At 57.8% G+C, this 24,220-nt stretch overlaps 1 protein-coding gene across 3 annotated transcripts in view; it reads right to left on the minus strand.

Annotated features, from left to right (window-relative positions):
• Positions 1-24,220, minus strand: part of TSPAN11 (tetraspanin 11) — a 65,703-nt gene that overhangs the window by 4,756 nt on the left and 36,727 nt on the right. For 2 of the 3 annotated variants that reach the window (XM_061124708.1, XM_061124707.1), the window contains 5 exons: positions 18,557-18,748; positions 6,558-6,632; positions 5,260-5,364; positions 3,958-4,116; positions 3,548-3,634 (listed from right to left, as the gene is read on the minus strand). In XM_061124708.1, the coding sequence (XP_060980691.1) occupies positions 3,548-3,634; positions 3,958-4,116; positions 5,260-5,364; positions 6,558-6,632; positions 18,557-18,748 (618 nt within the window). The remainder of the gene's footprint in view (positions 1-3,547; positions 3,635-3,957; positions 4,117-5,259; positions 5,365-6,557; positions 6,633-18,556; positions 18,749-24,220) is intronic. The other variant, XM_061124709.1, reaches the window with a different exon arrangement.

A 24,220-nucleotide genomic window follows, 5' to 3' on the forward strand; every position in this document is an offset into this window, starting at 1 on the left:
TCTGCCCTGTCCCCACCTCAGAGCTTGATGACTCATCCTGCAGGGTCACCTGGACCTTTCTGACCCTTGTTGAAGGGGAGGCCAGATGGGAGCAGCCAGCCCAGCACAGACTCACGGCTGCATCTTCTAAGGTGCATGCCTCACGCTGGGGAGGACCCAGAGGACCGAGCGCCCAGCGCTCTGTACATGACATGTGGCCCCAGGGCGCCCCGGGGAAGGCACAGTGAGGTGGACATCAATGAGTGTCCACACACACACACACACACACACACACACGTGTACACACACACATGTGCATGCACACACACAGACACACCATCCCGATACATGCAGATGAGGCATGGCTACTAACTACCTGGTCTCTGAAAGAGCCCCAGCGTCCGCTTCCCGACAGAGGACACAGAGGAATCTGCACCACCGGCTGTGAGCAGAAAACACCCAGGAAACACTGCGGGAGCAGGAGGAGGCGGAGGGCGGGCAGGACAGGCTGCTGGGCCAGCCTCCGTGGGGCCCAGGCGCTTGACCCTGGCACTGTGGCCAGGGTGCTGGCCGCAAATGGTGTTGTCTCATTGTGCTGGGATGCAGCCTGGCCTTGGACCTTTCAAAGCTCACCAGATGACCCCAACGTGCAGCCCGGGCTGAGGATCAGAGCCTGGAGGCTCCGGGAGGCCTGTCCCTTCTTGCATCCTGGCCATTTAGCCTGCCAGCTTCTCTGCAGGCAGACCAGTGCCTGGTCCGCGAGTTCGGGAGGCAGCACGTGATGTCTGGCTGGAAGCAGGTTTGCTCCGTTCACCATTGTTTCCTGCTTGGTCTTCAGAGAATTCATGAGACATCCAGGAGCCGCAGCACCTCAGTCTCATTGAGGCATGATCCTTCCTGGAAAACCACGGGAGGCTATTCCGGACGGCTGTCATGACAGCCTCCTGACTCCTGCTTCCTTCCATCAGGTCAGCTCTGGCCTCACGTTGAATAAACCGGGCTCCTGGGGGAGATTCCCACCAATGAGAGAACGTGCTGCGTGCTAAGTCACTTCAGTTGTGTCCTTGCAACCCTATGGACTGTAGCCCTCCAGGCTCCTTGGTCCATGGGGATTCTCCAGGCAAGGATACTGGAGTGGATGGTCATTTCCTCCTCCAGGGGATCTTCCCAATCCAGAGATCGAACCCACCTCTCTTACATCTCTTGCATTGGCAGGCAGGTTCTTTACCACTAGCACCACTGGGGAAGCCCCGATGAGAGAACGCTGCTGCTTAAAAAGGCTTGCAGACATCTCATTCCTCCACATTACAAGTAAGGGAACTGAGGCTCTGGAGGAAGAAGGGTGGCCCCCCCCAGATCACATGGAAGAGGAAGCTCCGTCTATGACGGGGGCCTCCAACTCCCAGGCATGACCTTCCCACCCCGTTCCTGGAGGCAGGGGGAGAGGACATCTTGGCCTCGTATCTCCTGGGGATCTCCAAAGTGCCAGGTCCGTGTGTGAGCGGGGAAGGTTTCTGGGTGCCGGGTGGAGAATGACAGCCTGGGGGCCCGGCTGGCCTGAGCCCCTCAAGGCCGGGCGGTAGTTCCAGCACTGGACGGCAGGGGGCGATGGAGCCCGAGGCTTGGTTGCTGCAGCAGAATGGATGGAATGGACAGAGAAAATGGCCAGGGATGGGTCCCTGGTGGTGGCCCGGTGATACTCTCTCGGGGACAGGAGCACATTTCTGCAGGGCACTGTGAAGGATGAGCTGCCCATGGTGGAGTCAATGTGAGGCTGTGAGCCCTGCCTGGTGACCCGACTTCCTCGCTCCTATGGCTGGACTTGCCTGACCTCAGGCTCGGTGGTCATCCCATTCCCTGCCCTTGGCATCACTGCCCTTGTCTTCAGCTTCAGGCTTTTGAGGGCAGAGGTCAGGAGGAAATGGATAGAAAGTGAAGCCAAGATCCAGTCAGTGTCCGCAGAACAGGCCCCCAACACCTGAAGTCGGCAGGAGGTGTCTGGAAAGTTGGGGTGAGGGAGGCACACCCCCTCCCCAGTCAGGCTGGCAGCTCCCGGGGGTAAGTGCTTTGCACAGGAGGCCTGCCTGTGTAGGTACGACGGGGCCGTGTGAGTGCCTCCCAGACATGCTGTGCCTGCAGTTGAGTGGGGGGTGAAGGGGATGGGCTGGTCTGGCCAGGAAACCACCGACTCTCTTGAGAGATGCCATGCCCACGTGCAAATGATAACATGGTGGTGGGTACCATTTCCTGAGCAGCTGCAGTCCGTTTGCGATGAGCCGAGTGATTGACGTGCACACTTGTCACTACTGCACGTGCACCGTGCCCTCTGGTCACTGATCTGGTATGACCAGCCCCGTTTACAAATGAGGAACTGAGGCTCAGAGACGGAATAGCCAGCCCTAGGTTGGCTGGCCTCCACCAGAGGGTGGGCCATCTCCCACCCACCCTGGGCGGCAGCCAGGTCCCCTGGGTGCACAGGTGGAGATGGTGATCAGAAGGAACCCTACCCGGGGAGGCTCCCAAGCTAACGGCCACCACCACCCCAATTCTCTCCACGGACCCTGAATCAAGGACAGAGCCTGGGAAAACAAAGGAACAGGAGCCAGGGGCCTGGTGCCAGCTCAGGGAGTGAGACCCTTGGGCCATTGGCCCTCTGATCTGCTGGCTTGGACAGGCTCTGGCTGTGGCAGGGCTGGAGGAGAGCACTCAGGGAGGCCTTCCATGAACCAGGTACCCCCTTTCCCACTGACACCTCTAGTGGCTGGGAATGAGCTGCTCGCTGCGGATAAAGGCCCTGAGGGGCGGGGAAGTGAGCTCTCAAGTCGCACCAGAGCAGGGGCTGGACAGGGCGGGTCCTGTGATGCTGGCCTCTGCTCTGACCTCCTGGGATGGGGATTTGGGGGTGACACTTTGTGGGGAATCAACTACTCTAGCTGTGCCAGGCGAGGTGGGCCTGCAGAACCCTTACTCACTGCATCTGCCCCTCCTGAGTCCACTCCCTCCACCTTCCACAGGACCCCTGGGTGGTGGCTGGGGGAGGGGTGTGAGCGATCAAATGGAGCCAAAGCATCACTCATCCTCGGAGCACACAGCTGGGTGTACATAGGGGTGCACACCTCCCCAGGAGTAAACACACACACACATCACACACACAGAGGAATGAGTGCGTGTCCATGCACGGACATATACACACATGCACAGCACGCCTAAACACATACGTGCATCCAGCCCCCACCACGTACACCTGGGTACATGCAGACACACCCACGGACCCCACGCACACCACAGCAGGCCGGCGTGCACACACAGAGTGCATGCACATACCTGCACCCACACTCCCACTCCTCCCAGGTCTTTGCTCCTGACAAGTTCAAGGTGGCCCCCAGGGCCTTTTCCTTCATGTTTTCTGGGGGAAGAGAGTGACCTTGGCTGCAGAGGGGAAAGATGGGAGAGGAGAGGGCAGGTTGGGCAGGGGCAGGCAGAGGGCCAGGATCTGAGATCTCAGCCAGCGAGAGAGGCGTTCGGGGCTCCAGACACCACCCCCCCTAGAATCCTCGCTCCAACTCACCTGCAGGCAGGCCACCCCGATGCCCACGGCCCCCATGAGCAGCAGGTGGTCAGCCAGGAACTGCTCCAGCTTGCTGATGCACCCTCCCTGGAAGGCAGGTAGGAAGGTCACACACACATCTTGGCCAGGAAGTGGGTGAGGATGGGGAGGAAGGGCTGGTGGGGGCTGCTCCCCACTGAGGGAGGCCAGACACTTAAAGGGCCAGGTCTAGCCTCTCAAGTGCCCATGGGCTTCTTAGATGACCCAGGGGCATGCCATGATGTCCCCAAATATTCCTGGAGCAGCTGCAGCCCCCAGACTTTGTGTGGACCTTTGAAGGCCCACCGCCGTCTTGTGGTCAGAGTAAGTGTGATCTCCACCACCCCGCCCACCTGCCCGGCCTTTCCAGGCTCTGCGGGACCGGCACTCACCTCCACCTTATAGATGTTGGAGGGGTGTGCCCGCTGGCCGCAGCGTGCCACCACCGTCTTGCAGCAGCTGTCTGGCACCCGGCGGCCCTCGGCCTCCGGAGACAGGATGTAGCTGCTCTGAAGCCAGTCGGCTGAGCTGTTGCTCCCGCAGCATTTGAACTGGGGGGGAGAGGCAGAGGCTGGAGGTGAGGAGGGAGCCGGGGCTGCCGCAGGACAGTATTCAGACCCTAACCTCATCCCTATTTGCTGGAGACTTTTTGCTTTCCCTGTTTTGAGCAGGGAGCTGGCTCTGGGCGGTGGGGGGCTTCTCTCCAGGCAAGTGGGGAACTGGCTGCAGGAACACTGATGGCTACCTCTTTGGGCCACCCATGTCCTTTAAGGAGATTGTGCTGGGTGTCTTGGGGGCAGGGAGGATCTGGGAGAAGATGGGTGGGCGGGGGTGGATGCTGGCAGGTCCTCGAGGGAGGAGGGTTGTGTACCCCTGTGTGGCAGGCCCAGGGCAGCGCCAAACCACCAGGGCGTGGGTTCCTGGTCATCCAGGGAGATTGGACCCCCAGGACAGTGATTCAGTCTTGCCAGAAGCTCAGGTGTCCCCCATCCAGGCCTCGAAGCTTCAGCGCCCCCAGACCTGCAGGACACAGAGGTGTCCCAGAGGCCTCTGCACGGGCAGATCAGTGCTGACCAGAAGGGCCGGTGTGAGTGCTGAATAAGGCCGAGGTCTTACCTTTGGATGTAAAGAGCCACGTGTGGCCAGTGGCTACTGTGTTGGCCTGAGGTCCACGTGCCCCTCCCTGGCCTCTGCAGGACTGTGGGCCTCACTAGGGGATCGCGAGTCCCTTTTTGGCAAGGAGAGACCCTCCCCCCCATCCCCCAAGTTCTGCATGATAGCTCATAACTGGGAAATTCTTACAGCTGCTTTTCTAAAACACTCTGCCTGTTTCAGTTCACTCTCCCGGACCCGTGGCCGTCAGTTCCCCAGGGTGGAAGGAGGAGGCCCTGCTGATGGGAAGAGCCTGGATCCTGGCATGGCCAGCTTGCTGCCCACCAGGTACCCAGAGGGGAGTGCAGAGGAAGGGGAGGAAGGAGCGAACCAGGATCCAGGAAGCACTGTCACGGGGGAGGGCCTTCTACCCAGGGGACTGCAGTTAATGCTCCCACACCCTGTGAGGCTTCATTTCAGAGACATGGCAAGTTAGGCTCAGAGAAGGTGAGTAACTCGCCCAGGGTCACACAGACGGGCAGGGACAGAGACAGAAGGGGAACCATGTCTGTGTGGCCTTCAGGCCCCAGGGCGATGCTTACATCCTGCTGTAGACGGTCCACAGATGCTGTGATTTCCGCAGCGCCAGGCTGCCTGTAGTTCTCGGCCAGGGTCTGGGTTAAGTGTTGCTTCAGCTCGTCGCTCAGCTGAGGATCATGGAGAGGGTAGGTGCATTAGCAGAACCACCCACCAACTGCCCCCAGGCCCCTCTAAGGCCATGCCTCCTTCACCTGGCATCTCATCCTTAGAGATGCCACTCAGGTGTCACCTCCTCCAGGAAGCCCTCTCTGACTGCCCAGGACCAAAGGACCACGGGAAGGAGGTGGCACAGAAGGCAGGATCTGTGAAGATGGTGTTGCAAAGGCTGTTATCCTGTGTCAGGGCAGAGTGTGATAGATGGAAATGGGAGACAGGTGGGGGACTGCAGTTCCAGGCTGGTGGGATGGCAAAGGGGAGGCCGGGCACCAGGTGACTTTAGATCATCCTTTGGTACCCAGGGATTGGTTCCAGGGCCAGCATGGATCCTCCATGGATGCTCAAGTCCCTTAAATAAGATGGCGCAGTGTTTGCATATCACTTATGCGCACCCTCCTGTATACTTGAGTCATCTCTAGATTACTGATAATACCTAATGTCATGTAAACACTGTAGCAACAGCTGTAAATTCAATGTAAATGCGACATAAACATTTGTGCATGGCAAATTCACATTCTGCTCTAGGGAGATTTCTGGAATTATTTTCTGAATAGTTTTGATCCAAGGTTGGTTGAATCTGTGAATCTGGAACCCATGAATATGGAAGGCTGTCTGTATGTGTTGATTTTCATTTTGATTACAAGGTGATATTCAAAATAGGGCTTCCCTGGTGGCTCAGTGGTAAAGAACCTGCCTGCAATGCAAACCACAGGTTCAATCCGCAGGTTGGGAAGATTCCCTGGAGAATGGCAACCCATTCCAGTATTCCTGCCTGAAAAATTTCATGGACAGAGGAGCCTGGCAGGCTACAGTCCATGGGGGTCGCAAAGAGTCGGACACGACTGAGCACGCACGCATGCATTCAAAATATTTACATAGTTATCTGAGGATATCTGTCAGTCACATGGGCACTGGTGTGAAAGGACAATGTGGTCATCTGTCTGTAAGAACTGAGTATCACCCCTGAGTCACAGACCGCCCAGTGGGAGGGGTCTGACCCCTTCTTCCTTGTCCAGAGCAGGCAGGGGAGGCCTGGGACCACCCATGTGTCGCTGCCTCCCTGCCCCTGTGCACCCCTCCCACTGTGGTCCCCTCCTGGGGGTGCCGATGGGGAAAGTAAACACAAGGAGGGCGTTCCACTCACCCTCTGGTAGTACACGTGGGCCAGGACGCCCGCTACCAGCTCAACGAGGAAGATCACCAGCAACAGGCAGAAATACTAGAAGCAAGGAGAGAAGGCAGTCATGGGGGGAGGGTCAGGCGTGGGCGGCCATCTGGCCCCTCAGGACCCCTGACAAACACTTCCCCAGAACAATGGGGACCCCCATCCCTCACAGCATCTTCTGGACACACCCACCTCTCCTGGCTGGAGTTTCCCTCTCAACCTTTCACACACTGATCTGCTATCAGTTCATTAATCTGAGCACACAGCCAGTGTTTGTTAAATACCTACCATATGCCAGGTATGGTAGAGTAAGGCAATTATTGCCCTCAATTATTGGTGGAGGGGACAGATAAGTATGTGATCACGACGTAGTGTTATAAACACTACTATGGTGCAAGTTCTAGAAACTATGGGAGGCCCCAGGTTGGGGGAAGCAGTCAGAGTGGGCTTCCTGGAGGAGGTGACACCCGAGTAGCATCTCTGAGAATGAGATGCCAGGTGAAGGAGAAAGGATGCACATTCTAGATGGAGGGGAGAGCATGGGGAAGCCTGGAGGGAGTACAGCGCTCAGGGGAGGTGGGGCTGGAGTTCAGGGAGTAGAGAGAGAGGCAAGGCTGAGTATATTGAGACCAGCTAGGCAGCAACAGCTGAGGCTGGGAAACAGCAAAGCGAGATCCCGGGACAGGCACTGTCCTGTCCTCTTCCAGCTCTGCAGGGCCCTGCCGGGGCTCTAAACGCTCCTCAGCACCGCTCTGCCCGTCACAGCCCTGCCGGCTGGGTTCCAGGCTGTGCACGCACGGTGACCGCGGGGGGACGGGTCCGCACCCCTCTCCCACCCCCGCCTGGAGTCACTGCCTGTCCTGCGGTGTTCTTGCAGGAGCCAAGGGGTTGGGAATGCCTGCCAGACCAGACCCATGTGGCCGGGAGGGACAGGGAGGGGGCTGAGGGAGGATGGGGAGGAGGGAGGGGGAGAGAGGAGGATGGGGAGGAAGAGGCCCCTCCCCCATCACTGACTGGTGCCGCCTCCTTCTCCCCTGGGGGAACCGCCCACCCACCGGCCACTGGGTCACTGGACTCCAGGGAAGGCTCGGCCTGGGGGTGAATGTGGCAACCAGGGCTCATCAGGCAGGGGACGGGAGGAGGGCAGGAAGTACAAGTGGGAAGCCAGTTCCAGGGTGATGCCAGTCCATGGGGCTGCAGGGCTAGCTTGACCACCTCCTAGCCCCTGAGGCAGCTGGCACAGAGGAAGAACTTTCCACTGAGAGCCAGTCCTTTCAGGCTGAGTAAATCAGCCCCCCACCCACAGGCATCTTCCTGGGCTCTGCCCTCCCAGCATGAGAGCTGCCAGCTGGGCCCCAAGTATGGGTGGGGTGGGGCCTGAGGCAAGAGCGCAGAAGGGGTCCCTGGCCCCCTTCTCCACCCTGCCTCAGGGTCAGCGCTGCTCCGGGAAAGCCTGCATGTCTGAGCTCTGTCCGTCCCCCAGCAGGGCCAGGAGCCCCGGCCTTCCCTCGGCGAGGATGTGAAGCAAGGCCAGGTTCACGGGACCCTCATGCCCGTGCGGGTTCTGGGTGGAAGCACGGGGCTCCCCAGGCTCCTAGACGCCTGGATGAGAGGTGGGGATGGGAGCAGCAGGTTCCACGAGGGTCCCATGGACCTTTCCTGCTACGGGGAGGAGTCTGGATGAAGGGGTCCCCCCGTAAGTGGAACGGTGTCCAGATAAGCCAAGGTTGGAGGCCTCTCACAGGTCTGTGGATGCGCCCTTGCTGCTGAAGGAACCTCTGGGATACGGGGCCTGGATATAGGGCGTGGAAACCCAAAGAGCAGTGATGGGATGTCGGCTGACGTCCAGGCTCGAGTCCAGGCTCAGCCACCGGCTGGCTCCACGTGGGGGGCCCTGGTGCCTTGTGTGAAGCAGATGATGTAGCTCAGTGAGTGGGGGGCTGAAACCAGCCTTCCCACCCCCATAAGCCCCCGCAGCCAGGCCTGTGCGGCTGAACCAGTGGTTGGGATGACGGCACTAGCCTGCCGCCCCCTCCACCCTCCTCTAGCGGGTGACAGCCCCTGTTCCCCTGCCCGCCGGTTACTGAGACCACCCTCCTGCCACCTGGACTCCACTCGCAGTGACTGCTCCCAGGCTTCCTGAGTGCACACCGGGGCCCTCGGTGCTGGGAGGCCCAGCGCCCCTCTAGCCACGGATCACGTGGGAGGGTGGCCCGTGCTGCCCCCGGGACATCGCTGCCACAGTTGCTCCCGAAGCTGGGCTGGGGCGGAGGGCTGATGGGAAGGGAGGGGACCCAGCCACATCCTGACGCGATGGCAGGCTAAATGAGTACCTGCCAGCCACTCAAAACCGCCCTGAGGCATCAAGCGGGTGTCAAACGTGCTACCCAACCTGTGACCTGCAAGAGCTGTCAGGAGGGACGGGGGTGTTCCCGAGACGCTTCCAGGCTCCCTCCCACCGGTGCTCCAGATGTGAAGATGCCTCTGCAAGGGGAGTGAGGGCCAGGCCGGGGCTCTGCTGGATGGACAGCGGGTGCCAGTGGTGGGGTGATCAGTGGGCAGGGCGCCGGCTCCAGGCAGCAGCTTCGGTGGTTGCAGGCATGTCACTCACCTGTGCGGGGGAGGCCCTGAGTCACAGCTCAGGGTGACAGACCCTGGGGGTGGGGAAGGGTCGTGCTCATTGGGACCCTCCTGCACGGAGATCCTCCCACACAGGGAACCTGGCAGTCTGGCTTCTAGAGCGGGGCTGGCTGCAGCCTGGGCATGGGGAGTCAGGGCTGGGGCGGGGGGGGGGGGCTCTGCCACTGGGGGCCATGAGCTGTAACACGCCTCATCTTTGCACCCCACCTTGCACTCCAGCAAGCCTGCCCTGACTCCCCTGGTCCAGCCACATCATCTTAGCACTCCCATGGCACAGAAGTCTGTGTAGACGGTCCCTTAATCCAGGCCCAGCCTCCCAGCCTTTCTTTGCCCTGTTCCCTACCTGGAGTCCCAGGCAGGCCTACCTGGCCTTCCATGTGCAACTCATCACAGCCCCCCACAAGCCCACCCTGGGTCCCAGCCCCAGTGCCTCAGAGCTTTACCTGCTTCGTCTCCCGACAATAACGCCTGTTTGGGCCCTTCTCCCCTTGACCAGGCACTGGTCCTCCACTGTGGCTTCCCCCTGCCCACCTCTGGGTCCTCACGCAGCAGTCCCCAGGTGTGCAAGTGGCCTCCACTGGGTGAGGGACGTGACTTCACCCACCGCTCCCTGGAGGCTGCGTCAGTGCTACTGCACTCTCTCCCCAGGTGGCCGTGAGCCCCTGGGGAGCGGGCCCCTCTCTTAGGCTCCTCTGGCTCTTCCTCAGGGCCTGGAGCAGAGCTGGGTCGCCAGGCTCGGAAAACAGCCCTGAAAAGAGACCTGCAAGTGTGCTTCTCATGGAGCATGCCTGTGAGATGGGGAACTGGCCACAGCTTGCAGCCCACACGTGGGGGCAGCAGCTTAATCCTTTTCGGATCTGTGGATGTCGTGGAACTGTGGCTTTAGTTTAATTTGTGCCAAAACTTCTCCACCTGGCACGATTCTGCCCCCAGGGACAACGGGCGATGTCCGGAGGCATTTTTTTTGTTGTTGTTGTTGTTACAACTTGGAGAAGGAGTGCTGTTGGCTTCGAGTGGGCAGAGGCCCCGGGGACACGGTCATGGGGCAGGTCCCATGGCAAAGATGATCTGGCCTAAATGTCACCGGTGCCAAGGCCGCTGAGAAACTCTGACTCACACATTTACCTTCTGGCTCTGAGGCTGATGCTGGGACTTGATTTGCGTGTGTCCCTCTAAGTACTATGGAAGACACGGCAAAAACGTGTCTGAGGAAGGTTGTCTGGGCCCTGAGAAGCCTGAGGCAACACAGAGAAGCAGGTGAGGGGTTTTACCCTGCACCTGCCTGGGAGGGCACCTTCACGGCAGGAGGTTGCTGACCACGATTCAGGGAAGGATGAGGGGCGTCTATATGGCTTCAGCTGAGGGCACCGTGGGACCTGGAGTGCAGAGAAGATGCTGCTGTCTGGGGGGCATTCTGGGGTCCCCAGGTGGGTCCTTGGGAAAGGGCTGGCCCTGAAGGTCTGTGTGTAGTACTTGTTTCTGGGAAGCATGAAGATTCTCAAGCTACAGTGTGTCCCCTTTAAATCTGGTTTGGTGTTAGTTTGGAATTATTAACAAAAGGCAGTGAAAAGTTCTCAGATCCCCTGTGAGTCATTTGCAGAAGTCGTATTTCAACATGAGTCAGGACGTAATGGACCCCAAGCCTACCATCCCCATGAGGCCACCAGAATTCCCAGCCTGTGGCTGAGTGGGTGATAACTGTTCACGTGTGCCGCCTTCTCAGGAACAGGGGAAAGGCAGGTTTTCTATAGGGGAGCAGTGGGCAGGATCCCCTATACCAAAACAACCCCCCAGCCCCAAATTAGCCCTCCCTGGGCAGAATCGGTGCCTGATCCACCAGGTGCTCCCCAAGCACACCCAGCAGGTGCTCCGTGCACGTGCACGTGCTCCCTGTTTGTCACACGGCTCTGTGGCCCCAGCGTCACACGTGTGCATGGAGGGGTTACAGTTTGGCCGAGGTCATGCCAAGTCTGGAATTGAGTCCAGGGATCCTGGCTGCAGAGCTCAGTGCTGACCCCACTGGGTGTCCTTGAAGGCTGACAGCATGGGGGGCGGCGGGCAGATGGGTTGGCTGAGCTCATGGTGGGGGGCCAGGGTTGGGGGGACGCCGGGCGTCAGGAGAGGGTGGTGACAAGAGGCAGAGGGGCAACTAGGCACAGGAGGTCTCTCTCCAACCACCAGTCAGCCCCCAGCCTGAGCGCCCTCCGGGCAGGCCAGGCACGCCCCGCCCTGGGCAGCCCACCTCCTCCCGAAGGGCCCTGAGCCTTCACGCCTGTGCTGGAGTCACAGCCCCAGCTTGAATGTCTACGTCCGTCCTGTTCACTCTACTCAGCCCAGCCTGACCCTCCGAGTCCAGTGACTGCCCAGCTGAGCTACACCCCTCGTGTGCACACCAGGCATGCCTCGGTCTCTGCCGGTCCTGCCTGGGTTTGCCACCCTGACCACATCTGTGTGTGCAGCTGAGCGCTGTCTAGTCTGGGCTCGGACAAGGCCTCCGCAAAGCCCTCCCCGAGCCAGAAGGTCCTGGCCGTGACCTCGTGGCCACACCCTTCTTCCTGACCCCCAGGAATGTTCACCCTCTGGCTCTGACCTGCATCTCATCCTATCCCCCTGCTCTTCAGGGTGAAAGGAGCTCACCCAAACCCACTCCTCCCAGACCCCTGCCCCTTGCTGAGTTTTGTGACCACCTCCCAATCCTGTACTCAGCCCTGCCCCCCATCCTTCCAGAACTGACCCCCCAAATCTTGATCTGATAGAAACCAGTAATGAGATTTCCAAGGACAGCTCTCAGAACCTCTGCCCCAGAGCCCTCCATCAGGACAGGCCCCTTCCAAACATGCCAGACTGGAGCCCAGTCACAGACGGACCAGCCTGCTAAGACAGAACAGGACTCAAACATTCACCTCCACCCTGTACCATCTACTAACATATTTTTTTCTTTAATTCTCTAATGGAGTAGTTTGCACTGGAAGAAAAGGTGGATGGTTTCTAAAGCTATGGATTCCAAGTGAAGTTGAAACAGCACAACCCTTTCTGAACCAAACTGATACCTTATTTAATGAGAGACTCCGCAGGAACCATGCAAAAATATTCCTCCTTGTGACATTAAGGTGATTAATTGGGTTTTCAGATGGACTAACCCTGCCTATATCTGGGGCAAGCTGAGCCCCAGATATAGTTTCTGGGGTGGATTCACTTGGTGCCCACGAGACTGGGCAGCTTACCCTAGCTGGTGCTGTCCTTGAGGTCAGTTTTAAGAACTTTGTACCACTGGACTTTGGGAATTTCTCCACAGAACTGCTTCTGCCACAAAAAAGGGGGCTTGGCCAAAGGTTTTCTCCTCTGTCTCCTCCACACTCAGCACTGTCAAGGATCCAAGGATGTCTCCAAGGATGGAGACCAAGCCACAGCTGGCTCGGTGTCCAGGCAGGTGGGGGTGAGGCAGAGACACCGGCTGGCTTGACTCAGGGCGGTGGGGAGACAGCAGAGTCAGGTGCAGCCAAGCTTAAGTCTCAGGAAGAAGAAGAGCCAGCCTGCAGCCCCCAGCTTGGCTGTGCGCTCTGATCACGGCCGTGGGAGGGTCAGGGAGCTTGGAGCAGCCAAAGAGGCTGGACTGGAAAAGACAGAGCCAGCTGTTTGAGCAGCAGTGACCTCAGGCCACGTTATTTGCTGGCAATTAACTGCCGGCTGGAGGCAGTCAGGGCTCAGGGGCGCAGCTGCCTACTTGTTCGTGCAGAAAAGTGAGGATGTGGATTTTGGAGCCTGGAGCCATTCCAGTAACAAAATGTCACTGTTGGAAGGATGAAGGTGACCTCTACCCTCCTGGCCCCAACCTGGGGCTCACAGCCCAGCCACGGTGACTCCACCCGGCCGGGGGCTGCTCGGCAGGACGCCGGGCTGTGCTCTAGTTCCTGTCTGATGCTGATACCTGAGGGGTATACCTGAGGGGCTGGGAGCAGGGGTATACTTGAGGGGCTGGGAGCAGAGAGAGGGCCAGGCTGGGAGGGGAGTTTTTCCTCCCTACATCAGCTCTGCTCCACGGCCAGCCCTCACTGGGCCATCCTTGCTGGGCGCTTGCTTGTGGAATAAGGTTCGTGTGGAGCCCTAGACCAAGGCCACAGATGCAGAGTGCCACACCAAGGTCATCTCCAGAACTGACAAAGGCCCATAGCAACTGTTGCCATGAGCCCCCTGACCTGCTACCCAGGGATTGAATCCGCATCTCTTGCATCTTGTGCATTGGCAGGTGGGTTCTTCACCTCTAGCGCCACCTGGGAAGCTCCAGCTGCGTTAGACTCATCTCCAACTCAGCCGAAGTGCTTCTCTGGTGCACTCACAGCTGACCCCTGTACCCCAGCGCCCTGCAGCCTGACCCCCACTTCCCAGGGGCCAGGTGGCAGGCAGCCAGGTAACTGGCCTCCAGTCCTCACCCCTGTTTCCCTTTGCACCTGGGACGCCAACCATGGGCCCTAAGTTATGACAAGCTGAGTGCCCACTCCTGTGTGGGAGTCTCCAGGAGGCGGGGACAGCGGCAGCCGGGACAGGGGAAGGGCCTGGACCAAGCTGGGGTGGTGGCCGTGTGACCTCGGGCAAGTCTGTTTTTCCTGAGCTGCGGTGAGGGTGGGGCAGTTCACCCCTTGGCCTCCAGGGAGCCCCTTCCTGCGCAGCCTCTAAACTAAGCAAGGCTGGTGGGGAGGAGGCTGACGGAAGGATCTGAGAAGAAGGGACTGAGTCTAGAAGGTGACTGTATGCCATCCTGGTGGGGTGGAGAGCAGGGTTCAGCCCAGGCCCCAGCTGGGAGAGTGGGGTCCCGGGTGACTGTGGGGGCTCTCGTGGAGCACCTTCTGGATGGCTCCCGGGGCTACTCATACCTGCCTCCCCAAGAGCCTGGTAAGGGTCCTCTTGCCCACTCCCCGCCTCCACTGCTCCAAACGAAGTGGATAAGCAGAGGCCCTCTCTGACGGGGCAGAGTCGGGGTTCCCCAAGCCTCGGCTGCAGGACCCATTCCTTCGACACATGCAGGCAGTGACACCAAGATCAGAGTGCCCAACAGACAAGGCTGTGACCACTGGCTGGGTGACGGGTGGGGCCCTGACAACGTAAGGAGGGGGTGAAAAACCAGCCTGGGGAGGCGCTTCCCTGGAGGCCCAGTGGTTAAGACTCCTTGCTTCCAATGCAAGGGGCACAGGTTTGATCCCCACTCGGGGAACTAAGATCCCACATACTGAATGGGGTGCCCCTCCTCAGAAAAAGAAAGAAAGAAAGAAACCAGCCTGGGGAGGACATGGTCAAAACCGTGGACATGGAGACCCAGGCACCCTGTGCATGCTTCTATGGAGAGAGTGGCCCAGCCAAGATGCGGGGACCCTGGGAGTCACGGCCCTAAGAATAACTCCATTTATTTAGGCTCCTTCTCAAAGGAGCTGGTACTGGTGATGCAAATGATAATTATAGCCACACTTGATGATCTTTATATAATACGGTGACTCGTTTCCTAAGACCTAAAATATTGCCTTGTTCTCTTCATGCTTCCCCCAGCCCCCCGTATGGGGATGGGGACATCAAGGTGGCCAGGAGGGGCCAGGTGACTTCCAAGGGGTTCCCGAGTAGGCTGCACCAGACACAGTTTCTACTCCAGCCCTGACTACCCAGGTTAACGAAGCCCGATGGAGGTGCTGCAACTTGGGGTCCCCTCATTTTCAGAAACCGGTTCTAGAACTTCTTCTTTCAACTCCCTCCCCTAAATATAAAAGAATCCCTGATGAAGACCCAGCCGAGCCTGAACCACCCATTCTCATCTTCATCTGACCGAAGATGTGAGTGTTCAGAGCCCGTATTCAAAACTCTAAAAACATCCCTTGCGTTCGATCAGGGCAGCATCTGTCTTGGTCATCGTCTTGGACTGGGCTGGCCTGAATGACCCGGCTCATTCACGCAGCCTGCGCTAAAAAAGAAGAGCTGGTGTGAATAATTTAAACCCCGCTCCCTTTTCCCTTTTGCAGATTTCCGACTCCTCACTGATCATGATTTCGGCACCAGCGAAGACGTGCTATTCCTGTCCCCGATGAACGTTTCCTTCTGGGGAAAGTGACTCTGAGGGGCTGCAGATGTGTTGGAGGAAGGGCTCGGGCTGGGACAGATGCCGTGCCCATGGGAGCCGGCCAGCCCTCGCCCGGCAGCTCAAGGGGAGCTTTTGATGTCAGGCCCCTTCCTCGGCCTGAGCTAAGCTGGACATACATTCCTCGGATGCCTGGTCTTGCATCTCCCCCTCTCCTCTTCAGGGACAACTTTGTATAGAGTTCCACTCACTGCACTTCTCCTTTTAGCTGACTCAAGGTTTCAAAAGGAAGTCAGACATGGAGGGGGAGAAAAGAAATGAAACCAGGAAGGAAACTCCAGAAACCACAGAACACTTTTAAACTGCCTTAAGCATCCCTACTTGCCTTCAAATGGGAGCCTGGATTTTAAAATGTCTATTTGGGCTAACCAGAGGAAAAATGTCTGACAGCCGTCTTCTTGGTTAAAACATTCCAATGCTCAGTAATTCAGGGGCTATAGGCCAGCAGCTGGATGACTCAGGGTCTGCCCCCTCACCTATTGTTGAGTCCCCAGACTGGGTCTGTCTCTGATTCTTTCAAGGGTCGGGCACGGAAAAGCAAAGGAAGAAAACACCAGGTTTTGAGGTTTGCTGTCTGTAAGCCCTGGGCTCCACACTCCTAGATAGGTGTGTGTGTGTGTGTGTGTGTGTGTGTGTGTGCACGCGCGCACACACACGGGCACTTTCTCCTGACCTCACTTTCAAGTGGACGCCTCTTTGAAGTGTCTGGTTAGTGATGCTGGGGCAAAGAGACCATCGGTTCTGTGTGGATGGAAGTGAACACAGGCAGGAGGGTCAAGGTGGGGTTTAGAAGGAGGAAGACCAGCCTGTCCAGCAGTCCCTGTGGCTTCCTGTCCTGCCTCCAGGCCCAGGGAGATGAGAGGTCTGTTTGCTGACCTTCCAAAGCTCAGAAGGGTGAAAGGTGTGCGCCAAGGCCACAGGCCCAAGCTTCTGGCCTTCCTGGGTCTCTGCATCTTCCCTGCTTGGTTGCCCCCCCCCCACCTACCTCCCCAGTGCAGGTCTCAGACCACGTGATAGTCTGGCTGTGATTGGGGAGGCCGGATGGCGGGACAGGTCTCACAGATGGACGGTGTAGGAAGGGGAGGCTGCGGTCGGCACTGGGCAGGTCGGTTATGGACCCCTTGGCTCTCCTCTGGTCCCCAAGGATGCCAAGGGGAAGAGCCCAGTGGCCCCAGCCCCTGTAAACCTCTGTCCCATCACAGCTGGACCTCCCCGTCCCCATCACACTGCATCCCTGGTCACTCAGTCAGGCCCTGTGTTCTCCCTTATCCAGCTCACAGTGGTCCAATCAGGGGCATCAGCAGGCTCGCTGGGACTCAGGCATGGGGGATATTGTTGGGGACAGGCTGGCTCAGGGCACCCCCGTCCCATGGCTGGAAGGACAGGTCAGGTCAAAGCCATGCTCTGGAGGCTGGTCCCTGTGGCCCTTCACGCTCCCTCCTTCCCCGGGCACCATATGCCACGGCCCGCACCTTGCTCTGGCGATCCTCAGAGCAGAACTAAGAACTTCTTCCAGGCAGCGGAGAGCCATCCCGCTGAGCCTGGACACGCACACTGCTGCATCCAGAGCTAAAACTAGGTCACAGCTGGTGAGAGAGGCCCGGGGCTCAGCCCCTCTGGACGGAGCTTCCTCTCCCTGGTTGGATGTGCGGGTCCCAGGCTGCTGGGTCAGCAGTGGACACGTAAAGAGGGGCGGGGGGTGGGTACTGACCTCAAGGCTTCTTCCCGTCACCTGATCCCTGTAGCTCAACCTGGTTCCTCACTGAGACTCAGACTGGATCTGCCTTGGCCCTTCCTGTCTACGTCTGAATGTTTTGCAGCCTCTCTCCCCTGCCCTCGTGGCTCAGATGGTAAAGAATCCACCTGCAATGCAGAAGACCTGGGTTCGATCTCTGGGTAGAGAAGATCCTCTGGAGGAGGGCATGGCAATCCACTCCAGTATTCTTGCCTGGAGAACCCCATGGACAGAAGATCCTGGTGGGCTACAGTCCATGGGGTTTCAAAGAGTTGGATGCGACTGAGTGACTAACACTTTTTAATTACTGCCCACACAGAGCTTGTGGTTGGGGACATGAAGGGGGAGACACCAGCCGTGCCCCAGGGAGCCTGATCTGTTGACAGGTGCCCAGGAGGGAGGGAGGGAGGGAGGGTCAGGCCTGGGAGTCCAGAGTGGGACTCCAGCTTCTGCCCCCTAGGGTATAGCCCTGATTTCCTTCCCTGGTGCTCAGGGCCAGCAGTGGTGGTGGTAGGGGGCGGTCTTCCCAGCTTCCCATGGGGTGTTTGTCAAGGAGCCTGTGCCCACCTCACCCATGAAACAAACACCTGCCTGAACGATCCCACCTGAGTCTGACCAAGCTTCTACATCCAGCTCCCAAAGCAGCATCAGGATGGCATGGGAAAGTCCAGATGGGGAGGGAGCAGAGCCATCAATGACCTGGTTCCTCCAGCAGATACACTGCGAGGAAGAGTCGGAGATTGATGGGGAGCAGAGAGACCGAGAGAGACCTGAGGGACAACTCGACCGACTTTCACACACAGACCTCACTTCCATCCTGATTCAAATAAACTGAAAAAACAAAAAAAGAATAGCTTATGGCCCAATGGGGGAAATCTGAAATTGCCTGGTTATTTCATGATATTAAAGAACAACTCTAAAAAAAATAAAATAAAGAACAACTCTTAATGGTTTCTAGGTATGATAACGGTCTTGTCGTTACCCTTTCTAAAAAGAGAATCCTGATTTCCAGGGTATACCCTGAGGCACTGACAGGGTCTAGGGTGGGGGCGGGGCAGGGGTGGGGGATGGTGCAGGCAGAGAGGATTGGCTCTGAGATGGTGGAGGTGAGTCTGGGTGATGACACGAGCTTCATGAAAATGTTCTTTTCATTTTAGCCTAGGTTTGGAAATCGCCATGATAAAACCTGGACAGAGGAAGAAGAGGAGGAGACGGGAAGGAGGTGAGGGGGCAGTTTTTCCACCACCACGGAGGTGTCCTCCTGGCTTCCGTCCTAATAAGAACCTGGAGACGGTGGCAACAGCAGGCCCGTGGCCACCCGCCCCTCCCCAGCCTTCCGCAGGCCTCAGAGCCGGGGCCGGTGTCACCGAGTGGGGCTCTCAGCACGCAGCCTGGTCTGGGGGTGGGGGGGGAACAGGTGGTCGGAGGCCCCGGGCGGGTGGCCCCCTCTGCCCTGGCACCGGGCAGGGCCGGGTAGGCACTCACCACAGAGAGGCAGCCCCTGTCCTCGCGGATGATGGCGCCGAAGCCCAGGAAGCCGGTCACCATGACGAGGGTGCCCGCGAAAATGAGGATGTAGGCGGAGGCGGCGAAGGTGCTGGAGGCCAGGACACTGAGGTAGCCGCTCTTCTCCACCAGGGTCCAGACGCCCACGGCCATGACCGCGGCGCCCCCCACCTGCGGGACATGGGGTCTGAGCGCCCACTCCACACGGGGCCCTTCTCGCCTATCCACTCGCTTGGTCCTTGGAGGAGCCCAGGGGAAGGGTCTGGCTGCCCGTTTAGCAGATGGGGAAACGGAGGCTTGTCCACGGTCGAGGGGAGAAGCAGGGACAGAGCGAGAATCCGGGTCTGACCCCCCAGCCCCCTGCTTCCCACCACAATGCCCGTGCGTCCCTGCCGCGAGTGAGGGACACTTTCACCAGCCCTCTTCTCATAGCCCTGGGGGGGCCACACGATTGGGCTTCTTACCTGAGTGTGCTCTACCAATGGAGGACAAGCCCCCAGAAGAAGAGGAGCTACCCGATGGCCACCAATAAGGGGAGACACGGGGCAGAGCTGGCTCCAGTTCTGGGCCCTGGCCTGTGGCTCAGCCGTGCTGCCCCCTCGGCAGGAGGGACACACCCCCCCACAGGCTGGAGTCACTCTGGGACAGCAGGACATTGAGCAGGAGGGGAGAAGTCCTGTTTGCTGACTGATCCTTTCTAGCCCTGATCCCCGGAAGGGGCCCTGGGAACACACCTGCCCTGTTCCTCCTGCAGTGAGGCTCAATGACCCTTCCTGTGGCTGCGATGCCCGGGCAGAGTGTATGTGCGTGTCCTCCAGGGGCCGGACGGGGACCTCTGCGGGCAGGTGGGGGCTCCTTAACCATGAGTCTGCACCAGGCGCCTCTAGGACTCAACTTCCTATGTCCTCTTCCGAGCTTTACAAGAGTCCAGAGGCTCAGGGCAGGCAGGCGGGAGCACACATTTCCCCTCTTTTGCACATGAAGAAACAGAAGCCGGAAGGACTAGAATGTGCTCATGAGCACAGCCCTCAAGTTTCAAGACTGAGACGTAGATCCAAGTCTGCTGAGGACCAATCTGAGTATTCCAACCTGGGATTGCACACACTGGGCTGGGAGGCTCTCGACTCACTCCTGCTTTTCAGATACATGTGTTTCCTTCTAAGGACCATTTTATTCCCCCTTAGCACCTCCAGCAGGTAAGAGAACCAGCTCTGAGTGGAATCCACCTGCTCTGATTCCATGACACTTTTTTTCTCACATTGTAACATCTCTTAAGATCGAAATTTTTTGCAGTCCCTTGAACTGCAAGGAGATCATACCAGTCAATTTTAAAGGAAATCAACCCTGAATATTCATTGGAAGGACTGATGCTGAAGCCAAAGCTCCAATACTTTGGCCACCTGATTCGAAGAGCCAACTCATTGGAAAAGACCCTGATGCTGGGAAAGACTGAAGGACGGAGGAGAAGGGGATGACAGAGGACGAGATGGTTGGATGGCATCACGGACTCAATGGACATGAATTTGAGCAAACTCCAGGAGATAATGAAGGACAGGGAAGCCTGGTGTGCTGCCATCCTTGAGGTCCCAAAGAGTCAGAAACAACTGAGTGACTGAACACCAACAACAAAGATCAAGGTACATCTTATGGTCAATGGCATCTGGCAACCACACTTGGCAACACTCCTGCCTCGTGGTACAGAAAACAAGGGTGTATCTTACAACTGATGGTATCTTAGATCTGATGAAATCCTGGACTGTGATGGGCTTTCCAGTCCTCTGAGCGCATGGGCTATCTCTGGTCACACAACCTCCATGACCAGTAAGGGATTTCCTACAACTGGGTTCGTGGGATTGTGTCAAAAGAGAGTTTCCAGCAAACTATTCTGCACATATTCTTTCTGCCCCTACAGTCCACCTGAGAAGCTTGGGGTTGAGGGTCTCAACTGTGCATAACTAGCTGTGTGACCTAAAGATGGTTCCTGAACCTCTCTGGGTCTCATGTCTCCATCTCTCAAACAATGTGGGTGTATTAGGCCAGCGGGTCCCAACCTCTAGTCACCAAGGGCCCCTTTGATGACTTTCTCCCGCAGATCTTAGGTTTTGAAGGGCTTCTGTCTACCAAACGCAGTGTATTAAGTGATAATTCATTTCTCATTTCTTATTAATCAAAGGAACATGCTACTACCAAGAAGAGATTCTGAGCAGCATGAAACAGCCAACGTGACCACATTGAGGGGCTCTAACTTTTAGCGCATGTAGGGTCTTTAGAGAAACCTGCACATCATCCACGAGGCTTGTCAACCCCAGAGGCTTACACTGGATCTAGAACCACCCAAAGGGATGGGCATGGACTGCTCTGGGGACACCTAATTTGCTGGGGGACAAGGAACCCACTGAGAATCTGATAAAAAGCTCTGCACACAGTGCCTAGGGAAATGCCATCCACATGAACTAATGTGCCCTGCTTCAGGGGTCGTGGCCCCAGCTTGCAAAGACAACAACCCCAGCATAGATGCCTCTGGGGCCCCCGCCATCTCTCATCCTCTAAGACAGAACTTCTTAGTCGGGCTGCACTGCCTGGGGACCCCGGAGCATCACTCAGGTGACTGGGGGTGGGACCTGGTATGGTTCCTTTACTAAGTTCCAGTAGCTTCCAGTTGAGAACCACTAAATAGTTTCCTAGTTAACAGAGGTCAGAGTCCTGTCCCCCCTCCCCAAGCAGGACCCCAAGAACACCTTCCCTTTGGGCCACCATCTGGAGGCGCCTGGCTGGGCTCTGGACTGCCCACCCCCTTCCCTGTCTGCATCAGGGTGCTCGCTGTGATGGGAACTTTAGAAGGTGGGGTAGCGAGGAGCAGGATTTTTGGTTCAAAGGGATGAAAAGCAGATCATGCAAGAAAGGAAAAGACTACGTGCTCCCAGGGGAGGAAGTAGGGAGGCGCACACTGACCCCTAAAGGAAGAGGGTGCCCTGCGGTCACAGATGGGCTGGGGTCTTACAAGGGAGTGGGGCCGCAGCTCAGACATGGGGGCAGCAGGGCCCCTGCCCACACAGGAGGGTCTGGGTGGACACAGTGCTCTGATTTGGGTCTGGAGAGCAATAAACCCAGGCTTGTTCTGACCTTCAGAAGAAGTCCGAGTCAATGGGGCCCCCAACCCTCCCCTGGGGTATCCCGTGTGTCTCCTGGGGACACAGAGTGGGTTTTAAGTCCTCCAGGGGGTGTCCTCGTTGGAATCTGGTTGGCTGTTTAGAAAATCATCTTTAGGGACTTCCCTGGTTAGTCCAGTGGTTAAGACTTTGCCTTCTAATGTAGGGGGAGTGGGTTTGATCCCTGGTAGGGGAGATAAAATCCCATATGCCTGTGGGCCAAAACCCAAAACACACACACAAAAAAACCCAGAGCACTCATAGCTTTCAACAAGCAGTTCTGAGATGCCGGGTCAGCAGAAAGAGCAGTGGAAGAGGCCCCAGGGGAGGACGATTCGGGCTGGAGCCAAATGACCCCGCTGAGCTGGGCAGACGGCTATTTGCATAGAGTTGATCCAACAGCATTTGGCTCTTTGCAGAAACTGGGTTGGTTTCCTGTGGAATATTAGGTACATCTTTCAAAACCAGAGCCTGCAGCCAATCAGCCAGAAAAACCCTGCAGAGGGTGAAGCTGGCCTTCTTACCCAAGAGGACACACGCAGGCCTGGAGGGGCGGCAGGGCACCCAGGCTGTGTAATTTTAGGAACGGCCCATTTATAGAAGAGAAACATGGCCAAAAGTCACTTGTCATCACAGGGAGGATTAGCCTGAGTGGCTGCACACGCTGGTCCAGAGAGACCTCAGGCTGCAGGCAGAAAACGAAAGCAGGCAGAGTGGAAAAGCCACTGCAGGTTCTCCTTATCTTGTGTGGCCGCTGAAAGGCTTTCTGTGCTGGGGTCGGCGAAGGACCGGCCGATGGAGCAGGCCCAGGATGGTGGGGGTCCCAGTGCTGGAGGTCCCTGGACTGGAGTGGGATCACACAGGTGACAGTGTTTTCCTCTCCCTCAAGTGCTTGCTACAGGCTTCCAGGGGCCAAGCACCACCTGAACTTGAAGGACTAGGAGCTGGATGTGAGTTCACCCAGTTAGAGCCACTTCAGTCCTCCACACTCCCCACCCCCAGCAGCCTCATCAAGGGGACCACCACTGCCCAAACCAAGCCTCCCTGGGTCACTCTGGACACTTCACTCTCCTGCAGGGACAGTAAGGACCTGTCCCCCTCTGACCTCATAGCCCACCACTTGGCCACCCCAAGTGCTGCCACGGTTTTTCATGCCCCCACCCCACCCTGGAGAAGGCTCTTGAGAGTCCCTTGGACAGCATGGAGATCAAGATCAAACCAGTCCATCCTTAAGGAAATCAACCCTGAATATGCACTGGAAGGACTGATTCTGAAGCTGAAGCTCCAATACTTTGACCATCTGATGCAAAGAGTGCACTCATTGGAAAAGATCCTGATGCCTGAAAAGATTGAGGGCAAGAGGAGAAGGGGATGACAGAGGATAAGATGGTTGGATGGCATCACTGACTCAATGGACATGAGTTTGAGCAAGCTCCAGGAGATAGTGAAGGCCAGAGGAGCCTGGTGTGCTGCAGTCCATGGGGTTGCAAACAGTTGGACACGACTTAGCCACTCAACAACAACAATAACAGCCCACCCTGTATGGCCTCCTGGTCCCCGCTCACTCCAGAGGCAGTGTGTGTGCTTCCGGGGCTGACCACCTGGGGTCCCCACTGAAAAATCACCCCCAGCACCCAGCACCCAAGGCCCCCAGCCAAGACTCAGGAGGGGATTCCTCCAAGCAAACTGTCTCAGAGCAGCCACCCCAGGCTTTCTCCTGGACTGGCCTCCCCACCATGGCCCTGGGCAGACCAGATGAGCAGCCCCGCCCCAAGCAGGGCCTGTCCTCCAGCAGATGCTGCAGCTCAAAGAGGCAGGATGCCCGGGCACCATGGGGTCCTGCGACTTTGGCATCTTAAGATGGGATGTGGCAGAAACGCCAGCCACAGGGCCCCTCAGCTGTTCTTCCTCGGATGGCCTGCTCTGGGAGGCAGGCACAGGTCACGTTCTGTGGGGGTGATGGTGAACAGTGAAGGCTTCTCCCCTCAGCAGGGAGGTGAGCAGAGCCTCTTCCTTCCCTGGGGACCCTGGAGGGGTGCTCTCGAGCCACCTCTCTCCCCCTGGCTGGGCGAGTCCTCCATCACAGCTCCCTCCCGTCTTGGCCCGTGTCCTCCCAGGGGATCCCAGGGATTTCCCGGAGGCTGAGCCCCATGGGCCCCTGAGGGAGATGCCCACTCAGCAGCCAGCATCCCAGACAGCACAGAGCTTCCGGAGCAGAGACGCCTCTCCAGGGAAGGGAGCTGCTGCTCCCCGGTTCTCCCAGCCCGCACAGCTCCTGGGAGGCTGGGAAAACCTTCATTATTAACACAGCCAAGCAGCTAATTAAAACAATAAGTTAGAGAGCAAAATTGCAAGAGGGATGGAAACTGTAGGGACCCATGCAGGACATGGGAGGGTGAGTAAAGCATTTCCTAGCAAGCCTGGGTCACGCTCATTTTAGGGTCATGAAAACACTGGCATTTTGGTTCCTGACCCAGAGCTGTATCTTGCTGGT

Source organism: Dama dama, chromosome 22, assembly GCF_033118175.1.
Source record: "Dama dama isolate Ldn47 chromosome 22, ASM3311817v1, whole genome shotgun sequence".
In the NCBI taxonomy this organism is placed as follows: domain Eukaryota; kingdom Metazoa; phylum Chordata; class Mammalia; order Artiodactyla; family Cervidae; genus Dama; species Dama dama.